This window comes from Lepisma saccharinum, chromosome 23, assembly GCF_977018435.1.
Source record: "Lepisma saccharinum chromosome 23, izLepSacc3.1, whole genome shotgun sequence".
NCBI classification, from domain to species: domain Eukaryota; kingdom Metazoa; phylum Arthropoda; class Insecta; order Zygentoma; family Lepismatidae; genus Lepisma; species Lepisma saccharinum.
In genome coordinates this window covers 42,339,105-42,364,424 of record NC_139251.1, presented here as the reverse complement: position 1 = coordinate 42,364,424, position 25,320 = coordinate 42,339,105, and the positions used below count along the sequence as shown (strand labels likewise).

Here is a 25,320-nt window from a genome sequence, read left to right as displayed (position 1 = left end):
GATCCTGGCTGTGCCACTCCGTTGAAGTAAGAGAAAATATTTCTGTTTTCTTCTTCCAGTTATTTAACAGAGATTCAGACCATCCTTATTTAGTTCTGAGAAGCTACCACACTGATATACTATATCCTGAGTCGATGACAAAAAATGGGAAGGCAGAGTATTTGCGGTAAAAGTTAATATATTTTACAACTGAGGGGAGCTAGCTAACCATTCTGCATCCATCCGTTCCACTCTGGCATCTTCTCGACATTTTTTTTTTCACTAAGGGGCCCCCAATATTTTACTTGCAGAGTGGCCCCAGATAACTGTGCTATGCCACTGGATGAAATACTACCATATGGCCTGAAAATTTATTTGAAAAATGCATGCAAAAGTTTTTGAATTTGTCTGGAAAAATGAGGGAACTGTATGGCCACATCTATTCGGCACAATAGTTGTGCAACTCTTGGAACACTACCAATTTGGATGTACAAGCTACTGAACTCTTGGAAGGTAGCACAACCAACCCTATTTCACCCTGCTGCTTTTCTGCACATCTTATCAACAATATACAAGGCAATGAATGGTTTGACATTCTTTCTACAGCACATAGTTTCTTTTTGTAGTGGACAACAGTGTTCCATGTACAGTCAACGGCAAATATAATGATAGGCAAATTGTCCACCGCTATTTTTCATTACTTTTATATTCTACATCCTGTGTTGTTTTATTTCAGTTCATTGTCATCACATTGTGTAATTCAGACCGAATGAAAATGGTGGTGGACAATTCGCCTACTGTTACTTTCGCCGTTGTGTGTACTAGTAAAAGCGGGTTAACAATGTTAATATGTAACGTCAAACTGTGAATTGTTTCAAATAATAGTACTAAGATTGGTCCAACGGAAGCTGCATGGAAGAAAACTATGATGAGGTGTATACCTAGTCTAGCCATAAATACTGCCGCACACTATTTTGTAAGAGCCACAGTGGTCTACTTGGTAGGGCATTTGACTGCCACGCAGGAGACCCAGGGTGGGTGATCTAAGGTTGGACTTTTTCCAGCCTTGTCTCTGCATAAAGTGGCTCTGGGTATTACCCACCCTCAAAACAATGGGTGCCTGGGGCAACCGTGGTAAATAAGGTGTCCAGAGTGTGGTGCTGTTGTGTGGGACCCTACCCCCACATCCCCTAAATGTGCCTTCATGACACGTTGCTATATGCACGGGGATCTTTACCTTACCACACCACTATTTTGTGAATAAGTTGATTATGGTTTGAGATTTTGAACATTTCCTTTTAGTTTGTAACACATGTATACAAATGACACCAATCAGTTTTTTTTTTTTTTTAAATATCCACTTGTACTCACACAGGCTTGAAGTCTCTGGCCAGGGATCTATTGCAGCATGGATGATCTTCATGGGGAAAATCTGCCACTGCTGCCATGAAGGACTGCTTTAAACTTTCAATTGTAGGGTGTCTCTTGTAGACAGTCCTCTCTAGCACTGACCACAGTTTGTAGTCCACGGGATTTCCGGACCCTGTAGCCGAGTGGTTAGCACATTGTGCTGTGATGCCAAGGGTCCCGGGTTTGAATCCCGCTCGGGCTTGGTTGTTTGTGAATGTCCATTCATCAATTTCGCAAGTTAGCCAAGAGGCACAAAACACGAAGTAAAATAAACTAAATCAATCCACGGGATTGAGATCATGGCTAGCAGATGGCCAATCAGCAGTACAATTCCAATTTTTTTTAAATGAAATCTGGTACATTGGCCTTCAGTCATTGTTGCATCCTTTCCTTATGAGCTGGGTAGAATCTTTCTGGGCCAGCCCCCATGGCAGAGTGGTTAGCACATCGCACTACGACACCAAGGGTCTCGGGTTCGAATTCTGGCCTGGGGATAGGTGTTTGTGAGTGTCCATTCATCAATATCATCCATCCCCATCTTTGCAATTAGCCAAAAGTGGCAGAAAAGCGAAGTAAAATAACTAAATCAATCAATCATGAATCTTTCTGGGAGGGTTTGGTTCACCGTTATCACGACAGGGTCCATGACACTTTCCAGATACGCTTTAGCGCTGGTTTTTAAAGCCTTAAAAAAAAAAATAATAATAATAAAAAAAAATAATATTAAGCTTTGTGGAACCCCTAACCATGACAGTAAGGGTGGTGATCTCTCTGAACTTTTGGAGCTCTCACAAACTTCTTGAGAGCTTGTAGCACATACCCTGTCATTTTGATGGTTAAAACTCTCTTCAATGGGGAACACACTCATCAGTGAAGAGAATTCTACGATGCCCAATGATGCCAATCACCATACCGCTACAGGAGCCATTTCAATTTTAGTTCCCTCTGCTTGTTTACTTGTGGCATCAGGAAATATCCAGTACTCCACTGGTAAGCTCTAAGTCCAAGATCTTCATTAAGTACCTAGGACATGGATCGTTGTGAAATGTTCAGCTCCCATGCCATTATCACCTGCTTCCGGATGAGATTTTGGGAGATGTGAGCTGCCACTGCATTAATAGCTGCTCTAAGTATAATGTGAAGTCGACCAACCCTCAATCAACCAAGTCTTTCACGTTACCAGTCTCAATCTCTGGAATGTCAGCTACACAAACCTTTACTCTCCAACCTTACGCAAAGTAATTATAACTACATCCATGCATGGTTTATGAGCTTGACAACCAGATCTACAGTCTGAGCCAAAAGTTTGTCACTATTTATGGCTAGACTAGTTCCATATATGTGAGGGGATATGAACCTTAGCAACTCGACTTTCATTATTTTCTCGCAGACAGCTGAGAGTGATGGCCAAATGGAAGTTGGTGTATAAGATTTCGCAGAATTTGTCTCAAGGTTTATAGATGGGTGTCATATTGGCATTCTTGGAACAGTTTGTGAAAAATACCTGGAGAAAAACATTTATTTAGTAAAAAAAAAAAAGGATGAACCAAGGAGTCATCAGTTTTGTTAAGGATAATTGTTGGAATTCCAGTAGGGCCTAAAATCCAGCACAATGGCAGTTAAATGTTATGTTATTTACATGATCAACAGGCACGTAGCCAGGGGGAGGGCAAAGTGGGCTGAAGCCCCCCGCCAAATCCTACAAATATCTAATATAAATAGTGTATAGTGGTAATTAATTTTATTTCCTTATCAGGATTTAAATATTTTGTATAATAATTTGTAATATACTGAGAAATTCATCTTCAGGGCTTCTACTCCTCCACACACACTTTTTAGTCTTTAGATGGTGGCTGCTGATGAGGGATGAGCCCCTCCCGAAATAAAATCTTGGCTACGGGCCCGATGATCAATATACTTCTTCCTGAGTAGATATTTTGCAGAATGACCTAGAGTCTAGGATGTTTGATCCCTGTGTACAAATTATTTTCATATACGTATGTCAGTTCAGAGGAATGGTCAAACCCTACATTCTGACTTGGCCACCACGGAAAAATCTTGAAACACTAAGGGTGCCGTGAAACAAAACAAAAAATTGGGAACCCCCCTGCTGGTTATACCTATAGCAGTTTTTTTTCTTGCAAGGTTTCACAAGAAAAAAGGCAAAACCTTCCTTCCTAGTGAAAGCCCCTTTGCAGGTGGAGACCCAGGGGCTGTTCAGTATAGAGGAACCACAAGGAAAGAAACCTGCTCAGAACCTCATCGCGCTGGCGGGTGGGGGAAAGGACAGGGGGAAGGAGCTTTTCAGCGCGGCCACGGCAGTGTTGCCAGACTTATTGATTTCTCGGGAGAATTCCTTGATAAACTATTGCTACGGAACCTCCAATGGCCTGCTCAAAAACACGTTTCCTACTCATCTTACTTGAACATGGAGGGGAGAGGTAGAGTGGATTAGGGGGGCCAAAAGCTTCGATAAATGTCCAGTCGGTAAAGAAAAAACCCCATTCCATCTCACTGTTTTATTGTATTGGTGGGTACAAAACTGGGGCGTAAAAAGCGTCAGGAAACATCGACAATTCCCTTAGTGTAATTTTAGGCGTATATGTGTGTGTGTGTGTGTCAGTGGCGTAGCGTTATAGTACGCCCGTACGCCCGGCGTTCCCCGATTTAAAATTTAAAAAATGCGTAAATGCTGTAAATATAAAGTAAATCTTGACTAATTTCATAGATATATGTCTGACCTTCATGGCATTATAATAGCTATTTTTCGCGATCCGCTTGCAACGCTCCACTAACAACACTCGTTCTAGCATTTTTTTTTCATTGCCTTCCCTTGCCGGACGCCGGGCAGGTTCGGCGTAAAGGACTCTATATTCCTTACTGCCTTTCTGGAGAAAAACCTTGGATCTCTACAGCACGCGCGCAAATGCTCTCTCGTATACCAGCGTATGGAGCAGAGGGCTACGTGATTGGTTCATGTGACCCTTCCTACCTTCTGAAGCAGACGACAGCGGTAGAATTCCTACCCAGTTCTTCGCGCTCAAGCCACTCGTGCTACCAGTTGCTACAATGCGCAATATTAACTGACGTAACTTTACCAAACTGAAATATAGCACTTCTTAATGGTCACTGCATTGTATAATTTATCGCCCGAACAGCGATGTGCATTAAAAACTAAAAGATCAACACAGTTTTTGTCAAATAAGTTGGTGAAGTCCTCGTGGTAGAAGTTCAGCCTGTGGCTGCTCTATCACTTAACCCGCAAAACTTATTTTCTTTTATTACGGGGGTTCTAAGCGAAAATTCTGCTAAGGTGCGAATTACCAGCCCCCTCACTTCGAGCTGTGGTTGGATAATGGGTGTATGTGGATAAATCACTGCTACTACAACATCCTTCAACACGATACAAGAGGACAAAACAAATCAGCTAAAAGTGAGGAATGTTCACATCAATCAGGATATCCAGTGGCGTGCCCAGGATTTTCGAAACGGGTGGTTATGTATACTTTTTATTGGTAGCCAGCCCTCATTTTGTCATATTTTCCTATCTTTGACGTTCTTTTTTTTAGGAATACTGGGCGAAATGGGGATATATACCCCATCACCCCCTCTTGGGCACGCCACTGAGGATATCTCCCACACCCCTTTGACATCTCCACCGAATCCATATGTTGATGATTGAATCACGTCGGTGAAGCCAGTGAAGCAGACGAGTGTGAGTGTTCCATAGTGACACTTTTCTTGTAGGAAATTCATATTAGCACTATTTTTTCCATAAAAAATATTTCCTTCTGAAGAGGGCAGGCAGGAATATCATTCCACGTGATTTGCAGTTGATATCTGTCGTGAGACCTGGTAACAGTTGCAGTTGCTTTTGTGTCGCCGGTTCACTTTTCGTGTTTTCTCAATTCAATGCGTGTTTAATATTTGTCTTGAGTATATAACTTACGAAGTTAAACGTGAGTGCGTAAGAAGATTGTGTATAGCAGTAATTGATTCTGCTTATATTTCGCAACTTTCTGCAAGTGAAACGGTAAGTTTCAGAAATGGCAAAGTGATTGAGATGGCGTCTGTCGCCATTGGAAATTTCCCAAAATAAATTTCGTATTATTTGCATCACACTGCAATTATTTGTACATTATACAGGTAGGAGAGAAAATTATTCCCAAAGTTATCTCAATTGGACATGTATCAATTTAATTGTTCCGTATGATTGCTTTGTAACAAATGGATTTGTTAGGCTCGAAAAAGCCGAACTCTACACAGCCATATACAGTAGCTACGATAAATCAGAAATTAATTATTTACTTTGTAAGAAATTGTATGCCTTATACAGTTCTCGCAAAATGTTCTATTGTTTTTAACAGCAAGATCAGTAGTCTGCAATCAGTACAAAAAGGGCGTGTAGTTTCTTACTTGAAGTTGAATTGTTGCAATTGTCACGCTGCAAAGAGGGAATGTAGGCCTATCGTAAAGCCCATTCACTGCTTCTCAAAACATAGACTAGAAATGCAATGAACTACTTTTAATCTTGAATGTCTGATGGTTGTGTGCACGCCAGGTAAATGTGTTGTACTTTATGGTATTAAACGTAATTTCTTCGGAAGCACAAGCCTGTTGGCGAAAAATCCACAATGGAAATATATGAAGAGCAAAGTGTTGCAAGTAAATATACGCTGAAAGATTCAAAGTAGGAGAATCAATTCATAAATCCCGTTTCCATAATAATAAAGATCATGCACAATGAGGTGAACAAATTTATTTCCATATCGATATTTTGGTAAATGTTTACTATCCTTCGGACATCTATAACTTCTGAGTTTCGTCAATTTTTGACATTTGTACTTACTTATCTGTTTCGCGGATCATTTTTAACGTGTATTTTGTACTTACCTATCTGCTTCGCGGATCATTTTTAACGTGTATTCACGTTTTTTTGATAATTTTTTTTTTTAAAAAAAGTGTTTTGTAACTGAAGAACGTACGTTTCTGCAAATGGTATGTGGGGCTATGCGAGAATGGTATGTGGGGCTAGGCATATTTTTTTCGAAACCAATTTTTAACTATTGTAACCTATTGTGACCCTACGTAACCTAACCTTCCCGGAAATGGTTCGTGGGGCTATGTGTCAATGGTTGAATTTCCGCTATGAAACATTCCCACATCACAGAAAACACCTTCCGGATGTTAGACAGTACTACAGGAACATATTATGGTAAGTAGTTTCTTCTGTAGAAATCTGTCCGAAGGATAGTAAACTATTAGATATTTTTTCATTCGGGAAAAATGCACTCATTTTCATTACAAAACGTAGGTTATTCAGTTAAGTACAAGAAGAATTCCTGCATATTCCACAGAAACCTCTACGAAGGAAAATTCCGTAGGTTACTTACAGGGACGAATGTCCCACCTTTTGCAACCGTTAGTAGCTTTCGTCCTGAATGACGAATCATCCACATGGAACTCGCATCAGCAATAAATAGCCTTGTATTTAATTTATTAAAATTTCAGTAACCGCCAAACGTCCGAAATTCGTTTATTTTCTTCTTTTTCACATTGGTACCTACGTATTCTGCATTGCTAAGGATTCTTGAAGGTGGCATTTCGTTTTTTTCATGACAATATCTTCAATTTTCAACATATCGAGTGATTATTGTGGGAAAACATCTTTAAGGACAGTCATAAAATATCTGGGATTCTCATACAAAAACAAATAATGGACGCAAAATAAAGTATGGAGGCATATGGGGATGTGGAGGTAGGGCTCCACACGTTCTCGACCTCGACCATATTATGGAGGTGATGCGGTGATGTGGTTCACCAACTGCCTTTATCCCAGGTTTGCCCCAGGTACTCATTTGGGCTGAGTCGACTCCGGAGCCGCTAGGGATATTTCATTGATTGATTCATTTGTTGTTTTAAGTTCACTTTATGCACGGGAAGGCTAATCGGGACTGGACCTACAGTTTAAAGTGGGATCCGAACCACTGTGCCATGTGCCTCCACCGGGTATCGAACCCCTTGATTACAAGGCGACTACGTTACCACTACCCCATCGGGGAGGCCTGCTAAGGATATTTGAAAGAGTTCCACACACCACCGTGGGTCTCCCGCGTAAAAGTCAGACGCCTCACCAACTGGACTTTGTGCAATTCAGTTGCGGTATAATTGAAAGATGGGCAGACTTTAACAGCGACTTCGGAAAGAAATGATTATTGAAAGTGTATATATTCAATATTTTCAGAATGGATTGAAAAGGTAACCTGTAAACAATGCTTGTTTCGTTAATTCGTTCATGTTGTAAGGGAGATGGAAATGAAGAGAGAAAACAATAACACATTCATCATTGTTGTCATCATTTCCTCGAAAAACAATAACACATTTCATCATTGTTGTTCTTTTTCATAAGTTTTCCTCGACACGGCATCAGAAGGCTGCACTGCGTACCGTACCGCATGATATGGCAACACCGTGACGCGTGTTCCTTCAGCTCTCAATACCAAACTAATTTTGCGGCAGGTATAGTGGAAAAAACACTTCAGAGACCTTCATAAAGTATACAGAAACTCATTTCGGTCAGTACTTTCTCCTGTAAAATTGAAGAAATAAGTTTGACAGGCATGAAAATTTTGCCTTTAAATGATTTTACAAATTTGCAGTATGTATGAAAATTTACTACATCAAGCAGCTCAGATTTATTCTTTATTCAAATAGTAAATACACGCATTTATCGAAAACAACTTTAAATCATTTGCTTTTCAGTGTTGAACAGTTGGTAACTTCCCAGGCATACTAGCGATATATATCTAGATTTATGAATGTTTTGCCATGTTGCCAAAAAAAAAAAATTGACCTAAGATCAACAAATCAAGTTACCTTTATACAACATCATAGAAGCTTGAACTTATTCATTCCCGAATCATAGATGAAATCTGATCTCCAGGTTGTGATGTTTATACAACCGGTCGGTATGATTGTAATAGGAAACTTACATATATCACTATTAAATCTACAACTTAATGTTCTACTTAGGGCTGGTTGTATAAACATCACTAACTGGAGATCAGATTTGACCTACACGATCTGGTAGTGAACAAAGTTGAAGCTTCTATCACGTATAAAGCTGTCGATCTTGGATCAAATCCTGATCTTGGGTCAAAGAAATCCGTTTGGCAACGTGGCAAATCCAGACATGTCGCTAGTGTGCCTGTCATGTTGCCAATGGTCCAACACTGAACAGCAAACATTTTACTGTCTGTTTCGGAAAATGCATGTATTTAATATTTGAATAAAGAATAAATCTGAGGTGCTGGATGTAGTAAATAGACGAAAATGTTGCAAATTTAGTAAAATCACGTAAATTAGATACTCAACGGCCATTTATTGCTTGTGCAAGTTCCACGTGGATGATTTGTCATTGACAACAAAAGCAACTATCGGTTCTCGGTTGCAAAGGGGAGAAAATATGCTTGCATAAGTAGATTTTTTAAAAGAAAGTTGTATTTCTTTTTAATGCTAGAAAAAGATATAACAACTTTCTTATACTCTGATTTGGATCTATTGTTCATGTGAGATGTTTATTATATTTATGATAACGTGTTACAGGTGGACCATTAGTTCCTGTAAGTAGTATACGGAATTTTCCTTGCACTTAATTGAATAGCCTACATTGTGAAATGTAAAATGTGTTTGCACTTTCCCCGAATGGAAAGAAATATTGAAAAAACAATGGCGTTTGTCCTCTCTGATGTAAATTATGCCCAAAACAAATAATATTTGAAATAACATTAGATATGTATTTATATATCAAGAGGAGAGAAAGCTTTACTAACTAAAATGCAACTTGCTCGGTTCATAAAGCAGTAGATATATAGACTACAGTCAAAGTTACATGCTCTGTTCCATTCTGCGGACAAAATTGAATTGCAATGACACTTGGCTGGATGCGGTAAAACGGAATGGTAATATTTGTATACTCCCTCTTCATCCAAATGCAAGTTTTACAATGATATCAACAAGAAAACCAGGGTTGCGACAGACCTGGAAAACCAGGGAATTTTGTCTTTATCGACAAATGTTACTTTGAACTGTAGATGCGATGCATTGAACCTGCCAGGCAGGACTGGCACATTTAACGAATCTCTAATTATCACATTTAAAAATGTACTGAATTATAATTTTCTCTTGTTTGTATGGGAGTAATGAGGGAGTGTACAGGCCGTTCGGTTTAGCTCGAGTTCTGGCCTTCGGTTGCACAGAAGCCTGCCATCAGCCTGACGATGCAAGAGTTCCACTGCGAGCAGAGTTGCTAACTGCCTTAACAATTACCTATATCCATAATCTGACTTAAGAGCTTATTGGTAGGTGTGTTCTGTACTTACGGCACTTATATTTGAGAAGGTGATAGTTCAAGGAAAAGAATGCCAGAGATTCTTTTTGTCGGTGAAACCCCCATTGATTAAACTCCTTGGCGAAAGAGGAATCCTCCTCCTCCCCCTCTTCCTCTCAACGGTAGTCTTGCGTTGAACATGAAACAAGTGCAAAAGCGTGTTTCCGCAGCTACTGATATGTCAGTAAGAACTTGGAAACTAAAATGATCGCTACAAAGTAACTGGGAAGGGATAAGTAACGCCTAAAAAAACCGCGCAGAAGAAAGACATTTGAAAGTGATGTGGACAAATTTGACAATGTGTTATTTGTAGAGCAATTGATGAATTTCACGATCGTGAAGGAGAGCGTGCTACTTTAGATTAGTATTTTTTTAATGAGACAACCGCATATAGCTTTGCCAGTTTTTGTCTAGTAGAATTCTAACCTCTGCGTATTGCAACACTGCTCCTATGAGTCACGTGACATCCTCTGCAGAGGACAAACCTTTCCCGCTTTGAGCATGCCAGCGCTCAGGCTAAACCAAATGCGCTGTAGTTGTCAACCAGAGAAGTTCTGGGGGTGGGGGGTGTACCCACTAAGGCTCCATCGGACAGATGTCCAACACCAAAGTATGGCATTTTGTCAAACATTCTGAAGTAAAATTGAAACCAATGAGGGCTTGAAATGCAACCTATTTTTTCAGATTTCATGGTACGACATTTTTGTCTGATATTGTACTGAAGAAGTTCGATTGATTTTGTAAGGAAACATGGCACTTTGTTTTGCATGGTCCCATTGCTTCACTTTCAGAACATATACAGAACTTTCAGAACTACGGTCAATGTCTGCTAATCGGAGAAAAGTCGTTGGTCAACTTTGACCGCAGATCGCAAGGACTTAATCTGAGTTCAACTTTTATAGAACACAAAATCAGAGTTCAGCGTGACTGCAGATCAATTTTACTGGCTAATCGAGGATCAACTGCTTTATGCAGTCGGGCCTTAAACTACTCAAGCCTAATTTTAAATTCAAGATAATGCTGGGCAAAAAAATAAGTAAATGAAATGACAAGGGCAGCAACAAGAATACAAACCAGAATAATACCACTTTGAGTAGAAGAATATAAATAAGGAATAGGCAGCACTTAAATAAGCATTCCCAATGCCAACAAAACTAAAACAAGATCATTCAATTACATTTTCCTCTTCCATAGAATTTGTATTTCTACTCTCAATATCTCTGACAAGAATACATGTTTTGGAGAAAATCTTATTAAAAAAAATTAGTTGAATTTATAAATGAGACTAAATGAAACACATGCAAGCATAAGGAATACATGTTTTTTATTTCCAGATTCCTTAATGACACGAGGTAGAGGCTTCGGCATGAGAGGTTCCTACAGGGGAAGTGGTTCAACCTGGGTCGGAGGTGGTGGTGGTGGAAGATCCAGGGGTGGCTTTAGTGGGCCCTCAAGAGGCCGATACAACTGGTACAAAGATTCTGCGGGGTTTGATGGAAGAAATAGATATGCTTCTGGTAAGTGTTTAGATTTAGTAATGCTCGCAGAACAATGGGAGTTTTATTTATTGCTGGTGCTGCCGATACTGATTTTCGGTACTGCTTTTATTAAGTGTTAAACCTTGTTTCCGTGTTTAATAAAACATTCAGATGCTGACAAAGACAAATTTTATTGTTTGCACCCTATAACGGTCTTCTTCAGACAAAGATTCACAATGAATTTGTCTGAAAAAGACCCTGTTGGAGGATGGAAACATAAGTTTTTAGTGTATTTCTTACGCAATAAATTTTGTCTTGGTCACCATTTGAATGCTGCTTTATTAATAGCAGAAATATTTACTTTGTTAAAAACAGTCCAAGAATTATTATTATTAATGGTGCAATGGTACCATTGTCACCCTGTAAATCAAGGGGTCCCAGGTTCGATACCGGGTGGAGTCACATAGTGGTTCAGATTCAACTTTACACTGTAGGTCCAGGTCAGATTAGTCTTACTGTGTATAAAGTGGACTTAAAACAAACTAAATCAAAATATTATTGTTTTGTGAAGAATGTTGAGATGCATTTACCTTGTACCCACAAACACACAAAATTATTTTTTTCATTATACTTACCTCGATGGTGCATTGTTAGCATCGCCGCCTTGTAATCAAGGGGTTCCAAGTTCGATACCCGGTGGAGGCACATAGTGGTTCAGATCCCACTTTAAACTGTAGGTCCAGTCCCCATTAGCCTTACTGTGCGTGAAGTGGACTTAAAACACCAACTCAATCAATCAATGAATTAATCATTGTACTTACATTTTCCTTTAACCCACAAAGTTAACTATGTAAACTTGAAGTACATGTTCAATTGAATCATCAATGCCTGTGTTCAATGCATTATAATCCATGCGGTCTTAGAAAGAGCGTTTCGCGGGCTAACAGCAGACGTCGCTCGCACACTATTGCCGATACTCTCGTGTCGTCTGCTCCTCAGCCGAACAAACAGGCCGAGGTAGCAAAAGGCAGAGGTCATTCACCCTTCCAGAAGGGCGCAGCGAGTTAGCTGTGGCAACCGGGCTCGCTCATTCGCGGACCTGATTGGTTCTCGCTGACACACCCCCATATTGTCGTCTGCTGCAAGCCCGCGAAACGATCTTTCTAAGACCGCATGGATTATAGTACTAATATGCGTTCCTCAAATTAGCTATAACAGCAGTTCTTTAACCTTTTATTTATCTTGGATCCTCTTTAAGTACCGTATAGTTTTTGCAGATCCCCAGACCACAACTTAAAATTAGTCATCATAAAGTGCTTGAAATATTTATTCAACATTCTGAGGATGTGATGAGGATGGGACAGGTCTTGCATTTATGGGCAGGGGGGTGTTGGATGTGTGGTGAAGGAGTGTTGTGGACCAGGATGTTTTGGAGGTTAGGGGGGCGTTTGAAAACCACCCTGGGCAATCCTCCACAGTGATCCCGAAACCAAAAACATATTTCCCGACAAACCCAAACGCCCCCCTAACCTCCACAACACTCCTTCACCACACATCCAACACCCCCCTTTCCATAAATGCAACCGACCCAGGTGCAAGACCTGTCCCATCCTCATCACTTCTCACACCCTCCAGGTGCACACGGCCACTGGCAAATCCCAAAGGGACCTGCCATGCCTCAAACCTTATCTACATCCTCACCTGCAACATCTGTGGTGATTTTTACCTGGGGGAAACATCAACGGCCCTCAACCTCCGCATCAATAACCACCGCTCCTCCACCCACAACCTGGACTTCACTGTCGCCGTCCACACCAACCACCACAACATCAGTTTCAACGACTGCTTCCGGGTAGCGATCATCCACCTCCTACCCCCAACCAGCCAACACCTCTGTTCGCAAAAGATGGGAGAGGGCCTATATATCGGCCATGAGTGCAACCACTCCACCTGGCCTGAACAAGGCCACCCAGTAATGCCCAACCCTCACCCACCCTCCCGCCCTCCCTCCCAACTCATCCTACACACTCACAGTTTACGACGAGCCTGGTGACGAAACAGTGTTTTTTTCGTTCTACGCACCGCTTCTTCTTCAATGGGGACCTGGCAACTCTGCAGGACCCCAACTTCCGGTTCCGTCTTCTGTTTCTTCTCACACCGATGATGCTATAAATTAGCGAAAATGTTGAATTTTCCTACTGTCCGGTGAGTGTTTCCTTTTACCTTATTTGATTTTTACTTAGCCCTTTTGGCCCTCCTTATATATATATAAAACACAGGAATAGGATCAGAAAAGGTGCCAGAAGGGCGGATAAGCACTAATGAAGGAGACAGTAAACACTTACCACACGAAGAGAAATTATTCTATATTTCGCGATCTATGTCGCATTTTCAAGTTGAAGAAGAAAGATCGCTACGAGAAGAGGCACAGAATACTGACCGTAGCGTCTCTACGATCAGTGTTTTGCCAGAAACAGTTGATAGATCACGAGAAGTACTTTCACCAGTGTTTACTGTAAGGTGGGTGGGTAATTTTGGGGAGGAGAGGAAAGTGTTACTGGTTGGCTAGGTTGAGTCCGGGGGGTATAGTGGCGTGCATGCCTGATGTAGGCCCTTTCCCAGCGCCTGCGGAAAGATGTGTCAGAGCGGGGGGGGGGGGGGGGTAAAAGATGGATGATGGCAACACGGAAGCAGTTATTGAAGGTGGTGTTATGGCTGTTGGTGTGGATGGCAACAGTGAAATCGGAGTTTTGGGTGGAGGAACGGTGATTATTAATCCTTAGGTTCAAGGGGGTGGAGGTTTCGCCTATGTAGAAGTTTCCGCAGATTTGACAGATGAGGGTGTAAATTAGGTTGGATGAGTGGCAGGTGCCCTTGTGACCGATTACTTTGGGTCACGTAAAATAACGCACACGTAGGACGAAAGGGTGATTTGAAGGAACAGGAATAGTGCGTAGGAAGAGTGTTGGATTTCAGTGAGCGGGTTTTGCATAGTGGCGCAATAGAAGCTGTCGCTAGGCGGGTAAGAACTTGAATGCTATTGGTCAACATTGCCTGGTGTGATTATGCTAAGACCAATCACAGTCTTAAAGTTGCAATGGGGCGAGTGATGCTAAAAGGACGAGAACAGTGCGGTGGGTAACAGAAAAGGAGTAACATTAACTTTCTCGGCGCGAAAGAGATTTCCTCGGTTTGGAGTAGTGCCGTCGGACTTCGCGTTGCGAGTTTCCCGCGATTGTTAAAACTTGATACGAGCGTCGCTAAAATATTTTTTTTAATCCCTCATCACATTCTCTGGCACAAGAACAGCATTAGAAGAAAAGTTGATATCACGGTTTTGTAAAATGTAGTGACTATTGGATTTTAAGGTGTATTTTTTCCAATACAAGGTAAAATTAGATATCAGTGGTTTATTTCTTGTTTCACAAATTAGCTAACTTAAGACTTACGAGTGACTGGTCGGTCTGGTACCATAAACCCAGAGCTCGCAAGCCGAAGCAGGGTACTATATTCAAAGCAGAAGTAAAAAAAAAAATAGTAAAAAAAAAAAAAAAAAAAAACTGTTGAAATTGGTGCCTTCGAAACCCGGGAAAGTTAGTTTTAATCTCACTAAATTTCTAAATTATCCAAAATGTACTTCTAAATTTCCTAAATTCATCGGGGAAGAGCCTTACATTTCCTAGTGAGTTGGATAAACTGTCAGTGTTTGAGAGGAGGCAGATAGTTTTGATTGTTTATATTTGTTGACCTTGTTGTGCTCGATCACAGCTGGAGGAAAAGTGACGTTGTGCATCGACTAGCCAGGAGAGCGATATGTTTTTTGTCCTGCGTGTTGTGGTGCTGTGTTTTAATTAAAAAGAAATGGCTAGAAGAAAGTCTGTTGCCCTGAAGTTAACTGGGACATTACTTTAGAGTGTTGTGGCAAGATGCTGAGCGAAGATGGAAGCATAGAATGTAGCGAGTGTAAACTTTGGAAGCATAAATCATGTGAAAGTATGACTGATGTTGAGTTCGAGTCTTTTGTGAATGAGAAGGGAAAAGTGTTTACATGTGCAAAGTGCAGTGGCGCGGAGAAAAATGAATCCGTGGGGGAGGATGTAGTGTCGGAAGATCAGAAAAGGGATGATATGACTAATGCAAATGTGATGGAAATGCTCCGACGGTTGTTAGTGAACTCCGAGAAAATGGATGCGAAATTTGAAAAACAAAACGAGAAGTTAGAATGTATGGTGAAACAAAGTGAAGAAGATAAGAATGAAATGATCGAGCATTTTCAAGTGTTAGAAAGTAAAATAGTTAGTGTGGAAAGTGTTAGGGAAGAGTTGCGGTTGCATCGTGAATGGTGTAACGAGGCGCATGAAGAGATGAAGAAAGAAATTGGAATTGCAGTGGGAAAGTCAGAAGGAAAATTAGAGATAGAAGTGGAAGAATTGAGTAATGTTAAAAATAAGTGTAAAATAAATCGAGGTGACCTTGAATTGAAATGTGATAATCTGCGAAGTGAAAATGAATTGTCGAAAGTGCAACAAAGAGAGATAGAGAATGAGGTTCAGGTTATTTCAAGAAGAATACTTTTGTTAGAAAGGAATAACGAAGAAAGTGTTGAAGTGTTTGAAAAGAAATTGAAAGAAAGTGAGAGAGAAATACATAACAGAATCGATGCTCTTAAGGAAGAAGTGAAGCGTTTTAAAGGGTTAGTTTTTGAAAGAAATGAAGAAATGACGGATGAAAGTGTAGAGAAAGTTTTGAAATTTGCCGGTGAAAGTAGGGGTCGTAGAGATAGACGTAGTGTAGAAAAGTCTAGCGGAAGTGTAGTTAAACTACCAGTACGAAGGGTGATTAAGAAAGAAAGAGTGAGTGATATTGACGAAGAAAGCGAGTCGTCTCGTAGTGATGAAAGTGATGAAAAAAGTTTGAAGAAAGGTGCTAGGAGTAAGATACATATTTCCACGAGTGCCAGCTCAGAAGACTCCGATTCCTATAATAAAACGTATCGAAGGAAGAAACAAAGTAATAGAAGAAAGGAAAAGAGAAAGCAAGAGAAAGTAAAAGAAAGCCCTATCAAATATAGTGATATAACAAAGTTGAAAAAGTTCTCGGGTGAAATGGACGACTTGCTACCGTCTGAATTCTTGCAAGATCTCGAGGAAAGTTTAACTTTAATGGGAGTGAAGGAATATCAGTATTTACATGTACTTCCTTTTGTGTTAACTAAGACAGCAAAGTTATGGTTCTTAGAAACTAAGTCTAAGTACAGTGATTATGAGCACTTCAAAAAGAAGTTCTTAAGGAAGTTTGAATCTGAAGATGTGAAATCTACAAAATTGACAGATATTAACGCAAAAATTTATACCTGGACGCGGAAAAGCGATCGAAGAATTTTACTGGGATAATGTGAGACAGTTGAAATTGCTACAATCTTCACTTTCAGAAGACAAGTGTGTTAGTTTGGTCGCTAATCAGTTACCTTTTAGACTAAGAGAAATGTTGCTGGCAGCAAAATGCAAAACTTTGAATTCGGCCGCAGACGTTATAAGAAGGCATGAAATTTTGTGGGCTGGACAGAAAAACTCAGGACAAAGAATGACAGAAGAAAGAAGAGGGGAAGTGAGAGGAGCCAGGCAGAATGAAGGGAGATATGCTGTGAGGAACGTAGAAGTCAAAAGAAACGCTAGAAATTTTTATGGGCAAAATAGAATAACTCCACTGGGAAATAATGGAAGTGTAACTACTAATGTTAGAACAGCGCCATTTCCTGACCAAGGGCGATTTGCACAGCAAGCTCGTTTCTCGCCGACACCTCGAAGAAATGAATACTTTGAGAGAAGACAGGAAGATCAAACTAGAAATAGTTTAGCAAATAGGGAAGGAAAGGAAATTTCTAGAAATGTACCGGTTAATGGCCAAGGTTTTAATAACTCTACCGCAAGCCGTACTAGTTCAAAAAACGAGTAATGGAAGAGTCACGTGATTGTTCTCGGATAGTGGCTAATAAAATAAGAACCGAAAATAGAACTGATAACGGACAGACGATAGTAAATCAAAAGTTTATTTACAGTGATGTAGTGAAAAATAGTAAAAATAACCCCGAGAAAGAAATGAATGATATATTAGTTGTGAAAGCTGAAGTTCATGAGCCTCCATTGAAGGAGAAGTTAGTAACTAAAGTAGGCGAGTTGAAAACATTTTTGGAGGAAGTTAACAATAAGGAATTGTCTCCTAGTGATTTGTGTAGTGAATGTGTTCCTAATTTTGAGAAAGTCGGGAATAGTCTTCGTATTTTACTAAATAAACTGGAAAATGGAAGTACCAGGCTGTCCCAGAAGTCCTGCACCATACATTGGCGAAAATGAAACACAGAATATCAGAAACAAAGACAGACTTTATTCAGCAAAGTACAGGCCTCCATGTTCAATTACCTTCACCCATCTCTGCGTAAACAGTTCAATCTGATGGCGATACCAGGTGGCAGGTTTAGAATTGAAAAACTCAGAACAGGCAGAATTTACCTCATCACATGAATTGAAGTGCCAACCACACAGGAAATGTGAGAGAGAGCAAAACAAACCGTAATCCGATGGTTCAACTTCCAGACTATAGGTGGGATGAGGTAACAACTCAAATCCGTCAAGCTCAGCTAGTGTGTTGGTCACTCTTCGAGACCGGTGACTGGGAGCAATGTCATTTTGCAGCAGTAACCTCTTCCTCCTAGTTAATGCCAGGTATTTCCCGTTCCGAATGGCATACACTCGGCGTAATTGTTCAGAATACAGTTCACCTGTTACAGCATGACCTTCTGGAACAAACTCATAATGGACAATCCCGTCAATATTCCACCACACACTCAGCACGACCTTTTTCCCAAATCTGTCCAGTTTCGCATGGGCGATGGCCTCCTGTCTTCTTTTCACCCACCGTTTACGTGTATCAGGGTTTTCAGAGACACCCACTTCTCGTCTCCTGTCACAATCCTCCTCCAAAAACGAAGATCATGCGGGTTTTGTAACAATGTCTGGCAAATTGCAACTCTGCGCTGGGCCTGCACCTCTGTCAGCTCTGCGGACTTTGTCGGGGCTGTTTATTGGTGTAATCCATGTCATGCAAGCGACGGTTTACTGTCGATTTGGATGCCCCAACCAGTCTTGCTAACACACGTGTGCTGGATTGTGGTGTAGCATTCACAGCATCCTGCAGAGACTTGTTAATGTCCATCGGAGGTTACCCCGTGCGGGCCTTGTCCGCAAGGCGTAGATCACCTGAAGCGAATTTTTTAAACCAACGGGAAGCTGTCAATCGATTCACCACTTCTTCGATCTCCACACGACAAATTTTCTCCGCTGCCGCTTTTGCTGTTAGTCATTTTTTCCATAGAAAACGTAGCACTGCACGAAGTGCAATTTGGTCCTCACTCATCGTGCCCACTTTAACTTCACGGGAACACTCGCTACACATGGTGTGCGTGCCTTCACTTGATCCCACGAACCTGTCCTCTATGCCTGCCAACAGCCTTTCACCAGTGGCGCTACCTACCCTCGCAAACTTCACCTCTTGTAGCTCAGTGTGCTGATGGTGCAGGACTTCTGGGACAGCCTGGTAAAAGAAAAAGTTGCACCTCACCAACTATAGTTGACTTCGAATCAAAAAAATCAGTGGAAGATGAAACTCTGAATAAGTTTAAGAAAGAAGATAATAAAGTGAGTTTTAGTGCTAATCAGTGCAAGAATAGTATACAAAGAACAGCAGTGGAGAAAGTTGAGAAAAATTGTGTACTTGAAGATTATGAATTGATGGGAGACAGTCAATTAGTGAGATTTGCGAACGTTGTGTTAAACAGATCAGTGAAATTTAACGGAGAAGGAAGAAGATATGTCGGTTTGTGTGAGAGTGGGTGTAAAGTTGATGACTTGTTACAAAAATTAAGGAAAATAGAACATAGCATTAAGTTCGATAAAGTGTTAGTTTTAATAGGTACAAATGATGTCTTAAAACGAGGAAAAAAGGAAGATTTTAAGAAATCCTACGTAGAGTTAGTAGACTTATTGGAGAATAAGAGTGAAGAGATTGTTTTGTGTACGGTTCCTCCTGTGCCTGCAGTGGCGAATGATAGCAGTTATGATCATTGGAAAAAACTTACATTCTTTAACAGAGTGATTAAAGAGTTGGGAAAAAGAGAAAAAGTTCAAGTGCTCAGCCTAGATAGTTTGTTTTTGAAGGATAATGGAGAAATTAACTTAGATAAATATGAGAAGACGATGGGAAATGGTTATAATTATCGACAAGACTTGGTGCATTGGAATGAACTAGCAATGAGAGAATTTGTAATGCTTTTAGAAAAGAGTTTATTACAAGTGTGTGAAATTGACGTGAGGTGGTATGAAGATTTAGTGGATGAAGATAGTGCATTTAATGAAGAAATTTTGAATAGTTCGGCTAACAGAAGAAAGATTAAACATTCAGTCTGCGTGAAAGCTAAGGTCAATAAACTTCAAGTGACATGCTTACTAGACACCGGAAGTATGATTTCGATAATGTCCGAGAAGACATGGAAAAAGGTCACATCTGAGGTGACAAGACCTTCATTAACAAAAGTAGATAATTTAATTTTGATTGACTACACAGGAAAAAAGAAGTCTAGAGTTCTAGGAAAAACAGTGACTATACTTAACCTGGGAGGAGCTGAATTATTGATGGAGTTTGTAGTGGTTAAAGATCTTAATCTACCAGTGATATTAGGAAGCGATTTTTTGTTTACAATAGAAGGGGTGTTAGACTTTCAAGAAAAGAAGATGTTTTTTTAATACAGAAGTTGGAAGAAACGTTATTAAGTTTTTACCCACACAATATGAAGAAGAATGTGAAAAGGAAGCCAACGTGAGTCGCGTACAAGTGGAGACAGATGATTGTTTGAAATATACTGAGAGAGCTGAAGTGTTGCTAACTACGAAAGTTAAAGACCAAAGAGATGCTACAATGAATGATTTGCGTGAACGAATACAATTTTCTGAAGAATTAACTAGTAAACAAAAGATGGAGTTATTGGATGCGTTGTCTCTTCTAATAGATGTTTTTTTCTGATAGACCTGGCACTTGTAATAAGTTTACATATAATATCAAGTTAATAGACGATGAACCAGTTGTGGGAAAATTCTATTCTGTACCTTATGCATTGAAAAATGAAGTGAGAGGACAAATTGAGCAGTGGCAGAAAGATGATATTGTAGAATTGGGTCACTCACCATATTTAAATCCACTTTTGGTAGTGCCTAAGCCTCGAAGTGATGAAAAAAGAGTTGTGGTAGATTTTCGTGCAACCAATCAAAAGATAAGACTAGAACAAAACAGAGTAGTTAAATTAGACGAGATTTTGTTAAATTTCAATGGAAAGACGTATTTTACCTCCCTTGATCTGTCGGCAGGTTATTTTCAGATACCACTTACAGAAAATAGTAAGGCATGTACGGCATTTATTTTTGAGGGGAAAATGTACAAATTTAAGAAATTACCTTTTGGAATTACGACAGGCGTTTCTGCCTTTACTAGTGCTTTGAATCATGTTTTGGGAAATGTGTTAGAATTTTGTATAATATATGTTGACGATTTATTAATTTTTGATAGTACTTTTGAAGATCATGTAAAACATTTGCAAATTGTATTGAAAAAATTGCACGAAGCTGGAATGACAGTTAAGTTAAGAAAAACAGAATTTTGTAAGAAGGAAGTTATGTTCTTAGGACACCTTATCTCTGGTTCTGGTGTGAGGGCCAATCCTGAAAAAGTAAAAAGCATTTTAGAATTGCAAGAACCTAGAAACAAAAAGGAGATACAGAAGTTACTGGGAAGTTTCACATGGTTGAAGAGATTTGTACCTAATTTTTCCAATATTATAGCTCCTATAGCTGATTTGTTGCATAAAAATAAGAAATGGCAATGGGGAGCCATAGAACAAGCAAGTTTCGATAAAATGAAAGAGGTAATTGCTAATGAAACCATGTTATGTCACCCTAACTTTAACAAAAAATTCTATATTAGTTGTGATGCATCTTCAGTCGCTATTGGCGGTTATTTGTTTCAAATGGAGGGTGAATGTAAGAAGGTGATACACTATGTAAGTAGAAAATTGACTAAAGCTGAACAAAATTACAGCATTACTGAATTAGAATGTCTAGCAGTGTTATTTTTCATCAAGAAATTTGAAATGTATATATCAGGTCTGGAGTTTGAGGTTTTAACTGATCACAAAGCACTACAATGGCTGAATTCCGCTAAACACTGGAATCTGCGATTGTGTAGATGGTCGTTAGAATTAGGAAAACACAAATTTAAAGTAACTTATGTTAGAAGAGTGGAAAATAATTTATCTGATTTATTGTCAAGAAACAACCCGGAATTTGAAATAGAAAAAGTGTTTGTTAACACAATTGGTAACTTGAAACTTGAAAATTTACCTTTTTCTAAGGAACAATTAAAACAGGCGCAACGGGAAGATGAGAGATTGAGGGAAATCATTAGTATTTTGGAAAATGTAGAGGGAAATGTTATGAGATCAAGAATAATAAATGTAAATAAATTTTATAAACTAGAAGAGGGTGTTCTGTTGACTAGAAATTACCATTTTCTGGAAAATTGGAGATTGTGTTTGCCAAAATTTTTTGTAGCTAATGTGATAAAGGTTTATCATGATCAATGTGGACATTTTGGTGTTGATAAAGTAGTAAATAGACTGATAAAATCATTTGTTTGGAGAGGGATGAGAAAGGATGTGAGAAATTGGATAAATGACTTGTGTTATCTGTGCTAAAACTAAACCAGATAAACACCCTGTTAAAGCCAAATTGGGTATGCATGTCATTAATACCGTAAGGGAGCAAGTATTTGTAGATTTGCAAAGCCAGTTGCCTACTGGGCCTCGTAGAGAGAAATTTTTGTTAACAGTGTTGGATGGGTTTTCTAGGTATTTAGTTGCTTACGCTATACCAAACGCTACTACAGAAAAAGTTCTGGATAAGCTGGTTAATTGTTACTTTGTTCATTTGGGCATACCGAAAAGATTGATTTGCGATAGAGGGTCTTGTTTTATTAGTAAACAGTTCAAACAGAAAATGAAAGAGTTTGGTGTTGAGATATATTACTGTAGCAGTTATCATCCTAAAAGCAATTTAGTAGAACGTGCTCACCAGGAGATTAACCGACTCATGAGAATATATTGTGAAGACATGCATAAAGATTGGCCGTTGTATGTTAGTAAAATTGTTAACTTATTGAATTATTCCATAAATGAAACTTTAGGAGAAGCTCCTGTCTCAGTACATTTAAATGAACAGATTGATGGAAATTTGAAAGCTACATTTGGAATGGAAAATGAAATTAATGTCAACTGGAGTAATAAACTAAAAATGGTGAAAGTCAAAACTTGTGAAAAAAGACAGAAATTTGTAGATAGACATGCTGAAAAAGAAGTAGGTAGAACTGAAATTGTAGAAGGTGATTTAGTATTTTTGAAGACTCATAAGCATAGTTCATTAATTGATAAAAAGATTGCTAAATATTTTGACTTGTTTAGAGGGCCTTATTATTGTATGAAACAAACTAGAAATGGAGTTTTTGATCTATTAGATTGTGATACTGAGGAGTTGGTAACTGACCAACATGTAGAAAACCTGAAGTTATGGAGATGTTCAAGGGAAAAGAAAATTGAGTACTGTAAAAAATTGAATGTTACCAATGTAATAGGCTAGGTTTTAAAAACCAAAACATACTTTTCATTTGAATTTAGAAGGTACTAAGTTTTAGAGCTTTCAATGAGAATTCGAAGAATATTTAGTAAGTAGTTGATTAGAAAAGTGTAGTGTAGTTGCTTGAATAAATGTTAATATGTTTAAAGGTTAATTTTTAGGATAAAAATGTGAAATGCTTTTTTTAAGTGTAATGAAAGGAAGGGTGTTGTCGACTTATTGTATGTAAAAAAAAAAGAAGAAGAAGATAATTTTATATTTTAGATAAAAATTGGAATATAGGTTCCTATGTATTTGTTATATTATTGATGTATTTAGAGAAATGTGTTTCATAAGAACTTGATATATTATTATGTATTAATTCTTATTAGGTAAACAATGTACTACTTCAAAGGATAAAGGATGGTGGAAAATAAGGGATTTACCTAATATTGTATAATCTCTTGTACTTTTATATTATCGCTTATACTTTTATATTTTGTGCTGTATAAAATAAATGTCAAATTTAAATATAAACTTTGCCAACACAATGTGGTGATAGAGAATGATGATGCGTGTGTAGTGATTATACGAGGAATGTTCAAAAAGTGAATGACCAACCGAGGAAGTCAAGTGACCAAAGTAAATAGAGCTGATCATTTAGGACCAACCTACAGAAATAAAAATTCCTCATTTGACTCGAAATTTTTATTTTTGCCCAGGGAGGGGCAGATTGTGACCGATTACTTTGGGTCACGTAAAATAACGCACACGTAGGACGAAAGGGTGATTTGAAGGAACAGGAATAGTGCGTAGGAAGAGTGTTGGATTTCAGTGAGCGGGTTTTGCATAGTGGCGCAATAGAAGCTGTCGCTAGGCGGGTAAGAACTTGAATGCTATTGGTCAACATTGCCTGGTGTGATTATGCTAAGACCAATCACAGTCTTAAAGTTGCAATGGGGCGAGTGATGCTAAAAGGACGAGAACAGTGCGGTGGGTAACAGAAAAGGAGTAACATTAACTTTCTCGGCGCGAAAGAGATTTCCTCGGTTTGGAGTAGTGCCGTCGGACTTCGCGTTGCGAGTTTCCCGCGATTGTTAAAACTTGATACGAGCGTCGCTAAAATATTTTTTTTAATCCCTCATCACATTCTCTGGCACAAGAACAGCATTAGAAGAAAAGTTGATATCACGGTTTTGTAAAATGTAGTGACTATTGGATTTTAAGGTGTATTTTTTCCAATACAAGGTAAAATTAGATATCAGTGGTTTATTTCTTGTTTCACAAATTAGCTAACTTAAGACTTACGAGTGACTGGTCGGTCTGGTACCATAAACCCAGAGCTCGCAAGCCGAAGCAGGGTACTATATTCAAAGCAGAAGTAAAATCAGAAAACAAGTAAGTAACAAAAAAAATAAAAAATAAAACGGTTGAACCCTTAGGGTGAAGGGTGAACTCGCCTGCCACTGTGGGGATCGGGAGGGTGGGGGAGGTGATGAGTATGGGGCAGGTCTTGCATCTGGGTTTGTTGCACCTGTGAGCTGTGGGGAGTGGTGTGGATGGGGTGGGAGTGTTCCGGACCAAGATGTTTTTGATGTTGGGGGGGCAGCGGAAGACGACCCTGGGTTTATCCCGACTTTCCACCTGACTTTCTGGTGGTTGCATTTGTATTTGTGCGACAGTTTTATTTGATGTGTTCAACAATTCTGGTGGTGGGCTGAGATTTTTTTCCACCTGTTATGTGCTTCTGTATTTTCATTAATGGATCTCGTGGAACTACCAAAGTACTGTACCTTGCACTTGCTGGTTACGTGGGTTTTCAAATGGAGAAGTAATTATCATTTATGTTTGCTAAGTTTGTATGTAAAGTGGTTGTCAGAATCTAACAAAGTAATTGGTCAAATAAGGAATGTGTTCACTATGCTACCTGTCTGGTTTATGTGCCTTTTGCATGCTATCTGATTGCTATCATTGCAGTATATGTCTAGAATTTTAACCTTACAATCTCTTGAAAGAAATACACTACATTTCCCAGGGACATGAATAAGCATTTTATCAAAGGCCTGGTCCTTTTTGTGAAAGGAACTCCATGATATTACCACTATACCAAATCTCAATGTCATACTAAAAGTTAAGCCAGCCCCTGTGGTGGAGTGCTTAGCACACAACGCTACAATGCCAGGGGTCCCAGGTTCTAATCCCGGCTTGGGCGTGGGTGTTTGTGAGTGTCCGTTCATCATATTATCACTCAAAAATATTCGCAATAAAATAACTCGATATGATCTCTGAGAAGCAAAGTTTCTCTGCTTCCAATTTCAACATGCAGAATCATAAATATTCTGTAACAGTATTC

General features: G+C 39.3%; 1 protein-coding gene across 4 annotated transcripts in view; it reads left to right on the top strand.

Annotated features, from left to right (window-relative positions):
• Positions 1 to 5,236: 5,236 nt before the first annotated feature.
• The window catches only part of LOC146005192 (uncharacterized), a 58,846-nt gene continuing 38,762 nt past the window's right edge, over positions 5,237 to 25,320 (top strand). For all 4 annotated transcript variants that reach the window (XM_083144233.1, XM_083144231.1, XM_083144232.1 and 1 more), the window contains exons 1-2: positions 5,237 to 5,422; positions 11,113 to 11,295. In XM_083144233.1, the coding sequence (XP_083000359.1) occupies positions 11,121 to 11,295 (175 nt within the window). In that variant the 5' untranslated portion in view covers positions 5,237 to 5,422; positions 11,113 to 11,120. The remainder of the gene's footprint in view (positions 5,423 to 11,112; positions 11,296 to 25,320) is intronic.